Genomic DNA, 15,989 nt, shown 5'->3' with positions numbered 1-15,989 from the left:
AACCATACATGAATATGGCCAGGAGATGTTCTGAATGACATTAGCAGAACATCATCAACTTGGAAATAATATGAAGTTTCCTGGTGCCAACTGGTCCTTTGTCTTTGTTAAGTCCACAACTGCCAGCTGTGACTGTCAGCAGGCCTCTCCAGGGTCTCACCTGTTACCTTTGAATTATTAAAGGTTGGGAATGGCAAAACATGTGTTCTATCATCATGGTCTATACAGAATGCCAGCTTTGTAATTAGAAGTGAAGCTTCCTAAAAAGGTAGTAATATTTTCTTCTTCTAGCATAATATTTCCACAACTCTGCAAGTTGCAAATCACCTTGATTTTGGCTGATGATTGGTTATTGGGAGTTAGCAATGGTACTTCATTGACAAGCTGACTGCACTGCACTGCTGGAAGAAAGAAGATGGCATTCTGTGACCTCCCAACGGCAAAGGTGGCATCTTGTATTGTTTGACCCAAGAGAGTTCTCTATTGATGTTTTAACGCGGGCGGGTATGTTACCTTTGGCAAAGATGCTCGAGAACCAGAGCTTTGTGTGGTCATAGTGAGCACAGTAGTGATACCCAGACCAACTCGAGCAGGGGCAGCATCCATGTTGATCCAGAAGGAGATCCAGGAGAGAATCACAATGAGCAAACTGGGGATGTACATCTGGATCAGGTAATAGCCCATCTGTCGCTCCAGGTGGAAACGGGCTTCTATACAGGTGAACATGCCTGGGAGTCACAAGAAGTTCAACATATATGTGTTAACCTTACAAGGAAATATCTAATGTGGTGTAGTGGATAGAATGATGGAGTCCTACGTTCAAATCCCCACTCAGCCATGGAAGCTCACTGGTGATGTGGAACTGGTTAAACCACTCCTTAAATATGTCACTTACCTTGAAAGCCCTATTAGGGTCACGACAAATTGGTTCCAACTTGATAGCACATAAAAATAACAACCTAAGGAGGATCCACTGATGGGTGGGTGGGTGGAACAAATTAGATTCTTAGTAAAATGAAGCAACTGTAAACAAAAGGTGACTTCCATCACTGCCATATCTTGCACAAACTTGGGCATAAGTTCAAGGATAAGTCAAAAGGGCAAAGATGTATATCAGCATTGTGTGAACAGCATATGACCGCTGTGATGACTTCATGACACAAAACAAGAAAAAAAGGGGAAAGAACACAGAAGAGCAGTAGAGGCCCTGTGGGCCTTGTAAGCTTTTGGTTTGCCTCCAGACTGTTTAGAAAACAGAGTAAGAAAAGAAAATGCCCCTACATAAGATTTAGATGAGTTCTAATGGCATCACGGACAACCTACCCATTAGTTGGGTCCTCAGATGGGCTCAGTTGAGAAGTACTCAGTTAAATGCACAGAGCCTTGACCTGCTGATTACATCTGAGGATAAATGTTTAGCATTCATCTTTCATGACTGACCTGTGTTGTACTTTTTAGTGCAATCACGCAAATCTTTTTCTTCCTTCAGGATGAACTGGGGCAAAGTTAAGTCATCAGCAACCTGCACAGCACCACTCTTCTGCCACTTAAATATCAGATCGTTCATTGTGTAGCCAACTGTGGAAACAAGGAGAAAAGAGGCATTGACTGGGAACCGAGGCCTTCACTTGGCATAGTAAATATTAGCATCTGGTAGTTCAAAGTCTTTGTTTATTGACAGTGAGATACCAGTACAGATGCAATTGATGCTATTCCCATCTAGAGTCAAGGTGAAGTCCAAACTAATGTGTAGCCTCTATCAAAAAGTTATTTCCTTCCCTTATCTAACATCTAGTACAATGGTTCTCAGTCTTGGGTCCCCAGATGTTCTTGGACTAGAACTCCCAATAATCTTTAGCTCTAACTGTGCTGGCCAGGATTTCTGGGAGTTTTAGTCCAAGAACATCTGGTGACCTAAGATTGGAAAGGACTGGTCTAGAAGAACATGCCTTGTTATGTGATCAATGCATTTCTGGGGCTCCATAATTGGTGGCCAGTGACAGGTAGCTAGGAAGGGGAAATGTGGAACATCACAACTGTACAATGTTAGTCCTGTTGGGTACTTAAAGAAGAGAGCTACCAAAAGCACTCCAAGAAACTGGGTGGGGGTAGGATTTGATTACCATATTTTTCCATGTATAACATCCCCAATATATAAGATGACCCCCAATTTTGACCCTTTTCTGGAGGTGGAGGTGAAGGAGCAGCCACGCTCAACTGCCCCTCGCTGCTGCCCATTGACTGTTACTGCCGCTGCCATCCATTTGCCTCCTCCAGTGCCACTCACAGGGCTCACTTCCATCTCACACCGCCACTTCATCCCCTGCCTGGATGGAGCCTGCGAGTGGCACTGTAGGAGCTGATCCGACATCGGCGGCAGCAGTCAATGGGCAGCAGTGAGGGGTGGCTGAGCGCGGCTGCTCCTTCACCTCCCCCTCCTTCCGTGTATAAGACGACCTTCAATTTTTCCTCTAGGGATTTTAGGAAAAAGTGTTGTTTTATATGTGGAAAAATATGGTATATTTTTACCACAATACCTAGTTTGATCCTTAAAAGAAGACCACAAAGGGAGTGAAGGGCAGAGGTCAAAGTCTGATAAATAATTAGTCAGGCATTGTATCCAAAAGTCTTCTGCAGAGAAGGGACTCCTCTGCTCCCTATAACCTTCAAGTATTCTCTAAGGAGAATCTGTGCTAAATCTGTGCTGGACTGCTTGAACAGCTGAAAGGGAGTGTGATCAGAGGAGCATGTAAACTTGCATATGACATACAGTCTGTCTGATGTTTTGTCTCTTCCCCCTTCCCTCTGGTTCTTCTTTCATAACAGGAGGACTTGGCAGAGAGCCAACTGGCAATGCTGTGTGCGTATGCGTGTGTGTGTGTGTGTGTGTGTGTGAAGGGGCATGCTTATCCACAGAGTGGCAGTTATTTTTAGAGAGGAAACCTTCAGGACTCACAGCTCTCTAGCTGCATGATACACGTCTGGACATCCATGGGGAAATTCTTCAGGTCCATGGGGCAGGCCAATGTCAAGGTGATCCTGGGAAGAGAAAAGAGACCATGAAGTGGGGCTGACCTTTTTTCGGTAGTCACGACAACTAAAAAGTTAGAGTCAAGTCACTAGGTGACAGCACTCTGTTAAAGTGGAGGCACATTCTGGCTTCGCCCTATAGATGAGGCGAAGAAGGCATCTCTCACACACAACCCACTGGAAATATAACTATGTCCCACACTCCCCTTCTATTATACCATCATCACCATCACCACCACTGTTATCACTTTTGTCCTTACATCTTATCATGTTTTTCCTCTAATTCTATTATAATTAAAATGTGTGTGATCTGCCATCAATTGATTCCAGATTATGGCAACCTTTGTATGGTTTCCAAGGCATGTGAGACATTTAACAGTTAGTTTTACAAGTGCTGCTCCCCAGTAAGTTTCCAGGGCTAAGTGGGGATTTGAACTCGGATCTCCTGAGTCCTAGCCTGGCATTCCATCCCCTATGTTGCCTTGGCTTTCTAGCTGCATACTCACTGCTGCTTGATATTGGTGCTCTCACGGGAACAGAGGAAGCTTCATAAAATGGAGTCAGTACATTGTTTCACCTAACCCTATCCTGATGAAATGGATTCTTCCCCCTCCCTGTCTAGAGAGGCTGAGAACTGCCCTTGAGGTCCGAGATGGGCATTGGTTGAAATTGCAAAATTCATCAAAAATGGCTGATTTGTCTATTCGTGTTCATCTGAATCAATGCCCTCAAAGGAATCAATGAATTTTTAGTGATTTTTGATTTGTCAATTTGTCAAGCTATAAAACAGTCCCTCAGGCACCTGGAGACACCAAAATTGCAGAGAAGTTTCCCCTGACTCTCCTCTACAACCCCTCCAAGTTTGGTGAAGATTATGTTTTCTCAAACCAGGTGCTAAAGAACACTTTCCTGGGGGAGGCCACTTTGCGGGTGTATAACTTGAATGTCTGAAACCCAATCTTCACCAAACTTGGAAGGATTGTAGAGGAGAGACAGAAGAAGTGATTTTGGTGTCTCTCAGTGCTTGGAGAGCTGTCTGACAGGGTTTTAAAGAAAACATGAATTGACAAATAAATTCATTGATTCATCAGAAAAAATCATAAAATTGTTATTCATGATTTGTCAACCTTGATGAATCATGAATCAAAATGAATCACCATTTTTCTGATTCATGCCCATCTCTAGTTGAGATGCAAAGCATGGAATTCTCCATCAGAGAGTCAAGCCCCCTTTTTACATAAACATTATCAAAATACTTACTTTAATTACAGTACATGCACAATTATACTGCCTGGGAGGAGGCTAGGCTGGACCATTTCTCCTGACATATTAGTTTTGCAGATGCAACTTCTCAGTCTTTGGTCCTCCAGCAGTTTTGAACATCATCTGCCAGAAACTCTGATCATTAGCCAGGTAGCTGAAGGGCCAAAGATATGAGACTACTGAAATCAGTGCTCTAGAGCAGCGGTTCTCAAACTTGGGTCGCCATATGTTCTTGGACTGCAACTCCCAGAAATCCTGGCCAGCAGAGCAAGTGGTGAAGGCTTCTGGGAATTGCAGTCCAAGAACATCCGAGGACCCTAATTTGAGAACCAGTACTCTGGAGAACATTTTAAAATAAACAAACAAAAATCAGGGAGGAACATGGAAAACTGCCACCAGCAATTTGATGTGATAAAGCCAGTATGAGGCTGTATGAGTCAATTCCAACTTTTGGCAACCCTTTTCAGGGTTTCTTAGTTACGGAGTCCACAGAAGCAGTTCACCATTCCCTTCTTTGGGTGCACCCTGTGCAGTAAGCCTAAGGCCACACAGGCTGGCTCATTCTGGAATGCAAAGTGGGGAGATGAGCTCCCAACCTCTGCCTCTGCCGCCACATACCTAACCCACCAAGTTATCCTAGATAAGGAGAAAATAATAGCCTAAGACACACTGGAAAGGCTGTCGGTTCCGTATTGTGGGCAGGCATATGAGGGCATGTCATCAGAACGATCTAGTATATAACTGTGCTTTGATTTGCATAAGGCCATAATGACCAATGATTAATGTAGCCCTATGGAAGATGTGGCTACTGGGGTCCCATCAGATTCTGCAACAACCCTTATGTTAGAAGAGGAAAACATGGATCTGGATTAGCAAAAATTATTGTGAGAACAACTAACATCTCCCTTGCTAAATAAGATTCTGCAACAACCCTTATGTTAGAAGAGGAAAACGTGGATTTGGATTAGCAAAATTTATTGTGAGAACAACTAACATCTCCCTTGCTAAATAATTCCACCTTTCTCACCTTTCTCCACCCTGCCCTACATAAGTATTGCCTCTTTGTCTACTTTTCAGACAGCAGAAGCTTGAGAACACATGTCTGTCACCTCCCCCGCCCCCAGCAGAGCAATGAATGGCAGGTCACCTTTGGTGGCTGTTTTGTTACCTACCAAATGTTCACTGGAAAACATTTAAAACAGCTGTGTGAATTAAAGCTTTAGGGTCCCCCAAGCACTGAGCTACGTGTTTTGCTTACTGCTTGGCTGTCTGGCGTCTGCTGTTTGAACTACAGCAACATCCTGTGGTTTTTTTTTTGTCTGCATTACAATCCTGGCTGTTTATTGTGTTCCTCGGCACCAATATGACACCTGCAACATGATCCAGGTGTCGCAGTGGGATGTGCTCATTCCATTTTGGGATTGTGTTGCCAGAATTCAGTGAGCCAAAGTCTGCAAACATAACACAAGTTCACAGGAAGATTGTCTTTAAAATCTATTTCCAATGCTTGACCAGTCGGGAGCTAGACTGTACTTGGGGAGAAAACTACAAGTTCTTAATTTCATGTTTTTTCCTAGAAGTGTTGGAGAGGGAGGTTTGGAGGTAGGCAGAAGAGATAGTCAGCAAATGAAAATGAGTACAATTATTTCACTTTGTTTTTGTCGTTACGTGCTGTTATGTCACCTACAACCCATGAATGAGCAATCTCCAACATCTCCTGTCCTCAACAGCCCTGATCAGCTCTTGTAAACCCAAGCCTGTGGTTTCCTTTAGGGAGTCAATCTATCTTGTATTTGGTCTTCCTCTTTTTCTGCTGCCTTCAACTTCTTCTAGCATTTTTGGCTTTTCCAGAGAATCCTGTCTTCTCAAAGCAGGACTGTCTCAGTTTCAACATTTTTATCTTCAAAGAAAATTCAGGCTTGATTTGATTAGGACCCACTTGTTCACCTTTCTGTCAGTCCAGGGTATCTGCAGAGCTCTTCTCCAGCACCATACTCAAACAGATAATTCCACCCTCCCGTCAGCTTTCCCTAAAGTCATTGCTGCTTTCTGCCAATAAGATGGTGTCATTTGCACATCTTAAATTACTGATGTTCCACTAATTCTGACTCCTATGTCATCTGAATCTAGTCCGGCTCTCCATGTGATGTGTTCTGTTTATAGATTGAACAGAAATGGAGATAAAATACACCCTAGTCTGACACCTTTGCCTATAGGAAACCATTCTTTCTCTCCTAACAGTAGTTTCTTCTCAACCAGACAGGTTACACATCAGGACAATCAATTGCTGAGGCACACCTATTCATGTGCTACCAACATGAATTTGACCAAACTCCGGGAGACAGTGGAAGACAGGAGAGCCTGGCATGCTCTTGTCCATGGGGTCATGAAGAGTTGGACATGACTTAACAACTAAACAACAACACGTATTTCTTTCAGAATCATTCATAGATTCTTCTGTTCCACATAGTCAAAGGCACTGATGTAGTTTATAAAGAATATATGGATCTTCTTCTGAAATTCTTTGATGTGTTCTAGTAGACAGTGAATATTTGCAATATGATCTTGAGTGCCTCTTCCTTTTTTTGGAATCCAGCTTGAACATCAGGCATTTCTCATTCCTTATGAGGTAAAAGCTTGTGTGTTTTTGTTTTTGTTTTTCTCAATACACTGAGCATTACTTTGCTTGCACAGGAAATTAAAGCAATGGTTTTATAGTTGCTGCACTCATTGGCATCTCCTTTCTTAGGGATTGGAATGTGTATCCAGCATTTCCAGTCTGTAGACCATCGTTTTGCTTTTCCAATATTTATTTCATTTTTTTCTTTGTTAGGGTTTGACTGATCCAGTCTCTGTGGCTTGAAATAGTTCTATTGGTATTCCATCTTCCACTGGTGATTTATTTCTTCCCAGTGGCTTCAAAGCAGCTTTAATTTCACTTTCTAGAACTGCAGCAACTTCATCTTAGGATTCCTCTTCAAAGGAATCTGTCATTGTTTTATTTCTTCTGTATACATTTTCAGTATACTGTTTCCACCTTTTTATTTTCTCCTGGTCAGATAGTGTGCTTCCTTGTTGATAATTCAGCATTCCTAATCTAGGCTTAAATTTTCCTTTGATTTGGATCTTCTGAAAGATTTCTTGTCTTTCCTCCTTTCCATTTACTCTATTTCTTTATATTGATTATAGTTCTTTTTGAATGTATGTGACTGGAAAGTCACTGAAAAGCTGCATTCAGGATTCCAACCCTATATCTGCCACCTTTTACATTTGCTTTTCACTTGTCCTTAACAATTTTAAGTGTTGCTTCCATCATCCATCTAGGTTTTTCTTTATTTTTTATCATAGGAATTATCTTTTTGAATTATTCCCTAATAAGAGTCTGGTTTCAATCCACAGTTTGTCTGGTTTGGATTTTAAATCCATCAGAAATATTGTTTAAATTATATTTTGGCACTATGATTCTTTTACTGCTCTTCACCTTTAATATTTGACATTAACAGTTCATGATCAGTATCACAATCTGCTCCTGGTCTTGCTTCGGCAGAGAGAACACATCTTCTTTATTTCCTGTTTCCAATTACATATTCTATTTGATTTCTATACTGCCTATCTGGCAATGTGTATAGTTGTCTGTTTAGTTGCTTGAAGCATGAGTTTGTGGTAAACAGATTACTGCCTTCATAGAACTCCACGAATCATTCTTCTGCTTAATTTCTGACCCCTAGACCAAATTCCCATGACATTTCACTCTGTTTTATTTCTGGTTTCAATCCACAGTTTTACATTCCACTCATCTATGATTATAAGCATATCTTATTTTGGTGTGTGATCAATTTCCTCCTGAATGCTTGCATAAAAGCTTTCAATTTAATCTTCTTGAGCATCTGTAGTTAGAGCATAGACTTGAATTATGATTTTGTTGATCTGTTTTCCCGGGTGTCTGATGAATATTATTAGATCAAACCATAGCCTCTTGCCTCAGTATTATAGGCACTCCATTCTTTCTAAGTTTTGTCAGTTCTAGAGTAAAACACTTTGTACTTGTCTGACTGAAAATATCCCATTCCGGTCCACTTTAGTTCACTGACACACATCACTGCAATGTTTAAATATTCCATTTCTTGCTTTACCATTTCCAGTTTACCTTGCTTCATACTTCTCACATTCCATGTTACAATTGTATGTGTCATAAAGCACCAGACTTTACTTTTATCTTTCTGCACAATCACTCAGTAGAATCCTTTTGGCTTTAATCTGGTTGCATCATTAGTGACAGTGCTATTCATACTTGTTCTTTGCTCTTCCCCAGTAGATGATTGAGTGCTTTGTGCCCTGGAAGTCTCATCCTTCAGCACTATCTCTTGTTTCATTTTGGACTGTCTCATCATAGGGTTTTTGTGGTAAGGAAAGTTCAGCAGTGGTTTACCATGGCCATCTTCTGCACAGTACTAACAAAATTTAGCTTGAATGACATTGCCATTGTCTGTGAAAGATCTTCTACCAGTGCTGCCTTCAGCTACTGCTGCCACTCAGTAGATGCTGTCCCCCATCACCATTGGAACTATCTCTTCTCTTCTGATGCTGTGGCCATTACTCCTGAAGAAGGTGGACGCATCTCAGTCTGGTGCCTCAACTGTGACCATTCCACCTTTGGTGATCCTGCAAGGAATCCAGCTCATTATGAAGCCCAGCTTCCTGATGGCATTGCTTTCAGCTTCTCTCAGTCAAAATCCCCTCACCACATTAAGGCATGAATTCAAGAAGGGGTGCTTCACTTCACATAGCATTAATCTGAAATCTAGTGACCCAGAAATAACTGTACTGAAAAATAGAGGCGGCAAAGCCATATCTGTCTGGCTGCACTGTGTGATGTTTCTCTCTCTTGCTCAAAATAATTTTCATTATTTTGAAAGCAAGGGATAGTGAGCTAAAACAACTTTCTAATTCTAACATCTCAGTGTGTGGGAAATCTCCTTACACATTTTTGAACTGCACTTCATTTTAAAAGACTGGGTAGACAGAACAGTGTTGAGCCTACATTCATGTTGCATTTTCTACTGTTTTTCTAGGTTCACACTGAGGTTTTGCAAATTTACAAAACTGGAACACAGAATTAACATGTGGAATACAAAACTGACATGTGTTAGAGGTAATCCTAAATATTACTTTGTTCAAGTACCTGGAAGTCCCATTGACCTCAGTGGGATTTACTTCTACACAGACAATCATACGTGTTGCATGGGTAATTCCCCCATAAGAATATAAGATGTCCCTTGCTGGGTTAGACTCTATTTAAAAGAACACACTGTAATTTTGTATAGCTCTCTCTGTAGATATTATATATTCCACTAGATTATACAGATTTTTAAAAAAAGAAACCTCTTCTGTCCAATGCTAGAAACAAAACACAAAACAAAACAAACCTGGGTGCTTTCTTTTTTAATATAATTATTTCTGGATGTTGAGGTTTAGGTGGTATAATGGGAATTAATTATATTGACACCATACCATCCACTATACTCTAACATGAAACAGTACTCCAAAAATGCTTATCTCTTTTCTTACAATTTAAAAATGTTGGCTAATTTATGATCCATATAGGATTACAAGCTTCAGGCTGGCTTCTGCATATTGAGACCAGCGATGCAGTGATAAATTTGGAGATGCACATGTTCATCACGACTGTTCCCATAGTTAGGCCTCCCCAGGGAGTTCAAAAAATTAGGCAGCTTGATCACTCTCTATCAAGAAAGAGATAATGGATATTCTGGAATGTGATGGCTCTTAGTTATCTATTCAAGACTAAAATTCCCTCAAATACTTATTCAATATAACAGGCATAATTTGCAGCAATATACAATTCTCAGGAAAATCAATTTCTCTTCCAGCTTCACTGAAGACTGCAACTAAGCTCAGAGGAAATAAGGAAGCCTCAGTAGATGGTTGGGGTATTTACAGTGGAGGATGATATCCTCGTCTCAGATGCTCAGAAAGTCCCAGGTCTGGGATGCTGTGAGTCCTGACTCTATGATGCCACTGCTCATTGTGTTCTTAGGACTTACTGTATACCATACCGGAGATGTGTGAATGAGCCCTATTCCTTTCCCTTTACCTGATACTGTACAGGACATCACCATTTTTCGAGATACGCAAGAGTTTGTTATCTGTTGTGATCTCGTGGAAGTGAGCTCCTTTCTCATTGGCAAAGAACAAATCTGGCTTCCAGATGGAGTCCAACATCGATGGGTCCAAGTCTAGGGCATCATCAGGATACTCATTATATGCCAGCCGGGGATCATTCCACTGCTGCCGCAGGAAAATATTCACTCTGTAGTCCTATATTAGAGAGAGAGAGAGAGAGAGAGAGAGAGAGAGAGAGAGAGAGAGAGAGAGAAAGCAAAGTAATCAGTGAAGTGTTCAGAGGTAGATATCAGTAACTGCTGAAACCGTCAACGTTTTGAAAAGAGACTTTTGGGGACTACAACTCCCAGAATCCACCCAGTCAGCATGGCCACTGAGGTAGTCTAGAAGCTATCATCAAAAGAGGGGCTGAAATTCTATTGGAAAATTCTACGGATATAAAAGGGACTGAGCAAATGGGTTTTTGCAAATGGTTTTCTGGCCATCTGCTACACATATAGGTATGTGACTTGGCTATATCTGAGTGCACAACAGACAGCTAGAATGGTCCTGCAGACCAGCTACACAATTTCTGGTTTATGTTACGTGATGGCAATCAGATCCTAGCCAGTAAATCTTCCATGCTCCGGAAGCTGCATAGATCAGTGCAGCATGAAGGACACTGAGAAGCAGCTGAAATGCTCCTTCTTAGCACAGTGTCTTTATTTTTATCCTTGTAGCCCAGGGGTTTCTCACAGGGCAAGCAGCTGTAATCCCCAACACCTGCTCCATGAAGCAGTTTCCAGGCTATGCTTAACCAGACCAAAGTGGCAGTCCATGTGACAGGAGACAAACATGTCCTCAAGCTCATGGGCAGGTGAAGCAGTTTCAGTTGGGTTATGATAATGAAATATCATTTATCTTTTATGCATGGACATAATGTGTGTGGAAGATGCAAAAGTGTGCATGGAAAGGAGTCTTGCCATGTGTTTCTTAATTATAATAATTTCCATAAGCCTGTTCTATGTTTTACATCCTCGCAGCAACCTTTTGAAACAGCTAGCCATCAGCCCCATTTTACACATGGATCAGGAGAGGAAAGAGTTGAAGACACTAGCAAAGAAGAATCCTGGAAATGGGAATCAGTCACAGAATGAATCCTAAAAGACCCCATTCCAGAAAGACCACCAAGGGATCAGAAAGACACACATCCTCCATAGCTGGAGGAAGCCATTTTGCTCTCCTCCTTTGATTCTGAAGACAGCACATCCATACTTGGGACAGCAGGAGTTTCCTTCACCCTCAACTCTTTGGCTGTAATCTGGCACCTCTTCCTGAGGACCTTAACATGCCTGCTTAAGCACAAGCAGTATTGCCAGAGAAGGTAATGATAAAAACTCTGAACTGCCTACAGCTTTTTAAAAACTTCCATTAGCTCCACATTTTGCTGAGGTAAAAAGTGTTCCTTTATTCTGATTTTTCTGCTGTAAGCCCTACAAAGATATCTGCAAAGCTCACCTAAGGCAACAGACCGATTTACAGGATCCCAGGATTTTCTTTGCAGAAAGAGGAGAGACTGAAAATTGATAGGTCAGACACCGTAGTCTCACAGAATTTGTAAAAATTCCATGTGCCCTTGCTGCCAGTTTGAATTCAAGAACCATGAGATTCATCTTGCTTGATTTGCCTTAACCCCTAGTTTCATATCATCTTTGCTTGAAGGATAACAGTTCAAAGCAAACCCTATTTGCAACTTCTTGGTGATCCAAGAAAAATATTACCATCTCTCCCTTCACCTCCCCCATTTTGTTTCAATGAATGAAACACATAGTTTTTTTTCCACATCCTAATACGGATGCTTTTGAATACCTAAACTGATTCCCAGTTCAACTTGGAACTGTCCATGGTTCTGCTTTCTTGCTTCTATTCTTGCCCAGTTCTTCGTTCACCCTGTGAACTCCCCTGGAAGAGAAGAACCAAAGCTGAGAGAGGGGGAGGGGGGCTTGGCTGGTAGATGCTTGCCCTGAAATTCTGAGAAGGGCGGGATACAAATTCTGAAAATATTGACCTCTTGTTTCTTTATCATTGCCAAGATTTTGGGCTAAGCCAGGTCCATGGGTTAATTGATTTGCCCATTCATCTCATGAAATCCTTTCCTTGTACAGTACAGAAAAGCAGGAGGTATGGGCAGGTGAGGGGTGAGAGCATGCAGCCTTGGGCAGAGCACCAAATAGCACCCATTCCTCCTGGCTCCATGGTTAAGGTTGTTGTTGTTTAGTGGTTAAGTTGTTTCCGACTCTTCGTGACCCCATGGACCAGAGCACACCAGGCTCTCCTTTCTTCCACTGCCTCCTGGAGTTGGGCAAAATTCATGTTGGTAGGTTCGAGGACACTGTCCAACCATCTCGTCCTCTGTCGTCCCCTACTACTCTTGCCTTCACACTTTCCCAGCACGAGGGTCTTTTCCAGGGAGGCTTCTCTTCTCATGAGATGGCCAAAGTATTGAAGCCTCAGCTTCAGGATCTGTTCTTCCAGTGAGCCACTGAGGGTTGATTTCTTTTAGAATGGATAGGTTTGTTCTCCTTGCAGTCCAGGGGACTCTCAAGAGTCTCCTCCAGCACCACAATCCAAAAGCATCAATTCTTCAGCAGCCAGCCTTCTTTACACATTGCTGGGGGGGGGGTTAATGTGTAGCCTGCATAACTAACTTGTAAACCACCCAGAGAATGCTTGAAGCACTATGGGATGGTATATAAGCAGCACACTTTGCTTTTTATGGTCCAGCTCTCACTTCCATACATTGCTATAGGAAAAACCATAGCTTTGACTGTGCGGACCTTTGTCGGCAAGGTGATGTCTCTGCTTTTTAAGCTGCTGTCTAGGTTTTTCACTGCTTTCCTCCCAAGAAACAGACGTCTTTTAATTTCATGGCTGCTGTCACCATCTGCAGGGATCATGGAGCCCAAGGAAGTAAGATCTGTCACTGCCGCCATATCTTTCCCTTCTATTTGCCAGGAGATGATGGGACCAGTGGCCATGATTTTAGTTACAGTTAGTTATGGTTAAGGTACATAGTGTCAAAGACAGCCAAGTAATCGTGGTTCCATAAGCATCCATCCCCATCCCTGGCAATATAAATGCCACCATAACAGGGAAATTCACTAACAACATGTTGCCCTTTTAGGGCTTCCAAAATCTTCTGCCTGAGGCAATTGTCACACTTTGATAATGCTTGTGTCAACAGTGAGCAGGAGAGAGAAAAGAAGGAAGGAAGGAAAAGAAGAATGAAAAATGGGCCTGTCACTTCCAGAAGGTCCCCATGTCTTCTTCTATGCAGCTGCAAAATGAGGCCTTATTAGCCTACCTGCCCCATAATTTAACTAAGTCTCACAAGTATTATGACTTTACTTCAACCTCAGGTTTTACAGCTCTCCTGGTGTATTTCCAGGACAGGCTAAGTCAGACCCTTTCTTTGGATAAGGGGTGGCAACTTTGGTTTCCGTTGCCTGACCAATGGCTTCCTACTGCCATCTGTCCCTTTCTTTTTCAGACTCATATGAGAAAAGAAGCAGGTGGCTTTTGATAAACAAAGGAGGTGATAAAAGCCCAGAGTCCCTTCCTTCATTTGCATTTTCAATGTGCTTGAAGACTGGCAGGTCATAAACCAACTTCACTGCCCTTGATCAAATTAATTGTTAGGATTAGGATTTATGGTTTTTATTTAGTGTGTTTCTTAAATGGGATAACCCGAAGCAATGAGTCAGAAGCTGATCATAAAAGGAAGGTGTGTGCAGGAGCCATTATATGTGTGCTCATTGTGAAGTGATACATAACTGCAGTTAAAACTCCCTGCTTCCAACCACTCCCCAGGCTTCATAATGCAAGTCAAGGGTCCTTAGAATTATTAGCTCTTTGTAGATATTTAACCCCAGCTGAGAAGTACTGAAGGACATGATGAAAATGGCCTTGAGAATGCTCAGCAGAGGGATACTGCAGTGTTGATTTGGGAATGTTATGGAACACAATGGCAGCGGGGTGTTAGGCAGGAGAGTTTTGGTCCAAGTCAGTTTTAGAATAACCTTGCCTGTGACATTCGTCAGGGACTTGGCCATTATAATAGAAGGCTGGTTAGCTTCTCGGCTAGATTACCGCACTATGTTTTATATGAACCTGTCTTTGAAGACTGTCCAGCAACAGCAACTGGCAGATAGGTTGCCAGACTAGTCAGTAAGTCTTGAATCTGGCATGAGTTCTGATAATGAACAATAATCTGTCTTCTTAATAAAAAGCCCAGTAACTAAACAAAGGCTAGAGCAACTCCCTAGGAGGAGGCATTACATAAAACTGACCATTGGAGATTTTATGTCTAGTCTCACAACAGTGTTGTGTCCCTCCATTCCACCATTTATATATTTTTTCTATGAAGAATATCTTTTTGTGTTTGTAGCCACAGGCGTTGGCTTTTTGTGCATGTCTGGCAACAAATAGATAGCACATACATATAACACCATTTTTATAACAATGGATAGTCCAGAACAGGCAAAGAAAATGAGAAGCTGAGCAAGAGACCTAGACAGACCATGTGAAGAAGAAGAGAAACTGAAGGAAACAGGAAATGGCACATCGTCTTCTGAAGATGAGCCCATTGTCCTACTCAAGTGCCATCAATGCCTCTCATCTGCTGGGCACAAGCATATTATCTAAAACCTTCAGGTTCTTTTTGAAAAATGGAGCTGAAGGTGATGCAGAAACACAGCTAAAATAGGTTCCCATTAATATGCAGGACATAGTGCAGAGAAGCTTTTGACTGAATAGTGAACACAAAATTCAATTTGCAAACATTTCAACAGGATTTCAGCATATGGTTAATATTTCTAATGGAAATTCAGGACCTGTCTGCCTGAAAGTTTGCATTTCACCATCGGCTCTTTTTGCAGTACGAATGGCACCAGAGAACTTCTTCCTGCTGGCTTCTCACCTCCATTTGAACTTGAAAACACACTTCTTAAAGCATGAATAAAATTTTATTCTCTGCTCTTGTAAAGCAGGGCTGGGTTCCAGGAAGTCACCTTGGTTAATTGGCAACTGTTTCTTCCTCCCCAAGGTAAGATGACTTGAGGAAACTGTTGAATGGCTGAAGCTTGTGCTCAGTGGGATTCGCCTGACTAACTAACTAGCCAGTCACATAATTCTGAAGCTAGGAAAACAAGATGCAGGGTAAGGAAATGGAAGGTTTGAATCTTTGAGGTCAGTCGCTGCCCAAGCAAATCCAATGCATTGATTCTCTCCCCTTTCTGCTTGTGAAAATTAGCAACGGCTGAAGTCGGTGGAAATCAGTGTAACTGGCCTAAGAGGCAGACAGCAAAAGACTCTTTTGCTTAGTCATCTGGAAACCACCCGAATGCTGGCAGGGCAACCCTGTTTTTGTGCCTACTTCATGTAAGACATGAAATAAATCTATGTAGGAGAGAGATTCCAGCGGGAACTGCTCAGAGTAGTGCCTTGCATAAGGAAACAGCTCAACAGTGGTTCAGGAAAGCATGGATCTTTAGCTGGGAACAGAACACTGTGGA

At 42.0% G+C, this 15,989-nt stretch overlaps 1 protein-coding gene across 2 annotated transcripts in view; it reads right to left on the bottom strand.

Moving 5' to 3' along the window:
- The window catches only part of GLRA1 (glycine receptor alpha 1), a 127,643-nt gene that overhangs the window by 31,672 nt on the left and 79,982 nt on the right, over positions 1-15,989 (bottom strand). For both annotated transcript variants that reach the window (XM_020813040.3, XM_020813041.3), the window contains exons 4-7: positions 10,409-10,632; positions 2,957-3,039; positions 1,441-1,578; positions 514-728 (exon numbers count right to left, since the gene is read on the bottom strand). In XM_020813040.3, coding sequence (XP_020668699.1) covers positions 514-728; positions 1,441-1,578; positions 2,957-3,039; positions 10,409-10,632 — 660 coding nt within the window. The remainder of the gene's footprint in view (positions 1-513; positions 729-1,440; positions 1,579-2,956; positions 3,040-10,408; positions 10,633-15,989) is intronic.

The sequence above is a fragment of the Pogona vitticeps genome, chromosome 2 (genome assembly GCF_051106095.1).
Source record: "Pogona vitticeps strain Pit_001003342236 chromosome 2, PviZW2.1, whole genome shotgun sequence".
In the NCBI taxonomy this organism is placed as follows: domain Eukaryota; kingdom Metazoa; phylum Chordata; class Lepidosauria; order Squamata; family Agamidae; genus Pogona; species Pogona vitticeps.
Note: the sequence above shows the minus strand (reverse complement) of the source record. Positions and strands in the feature narration are given on the sequence as shown.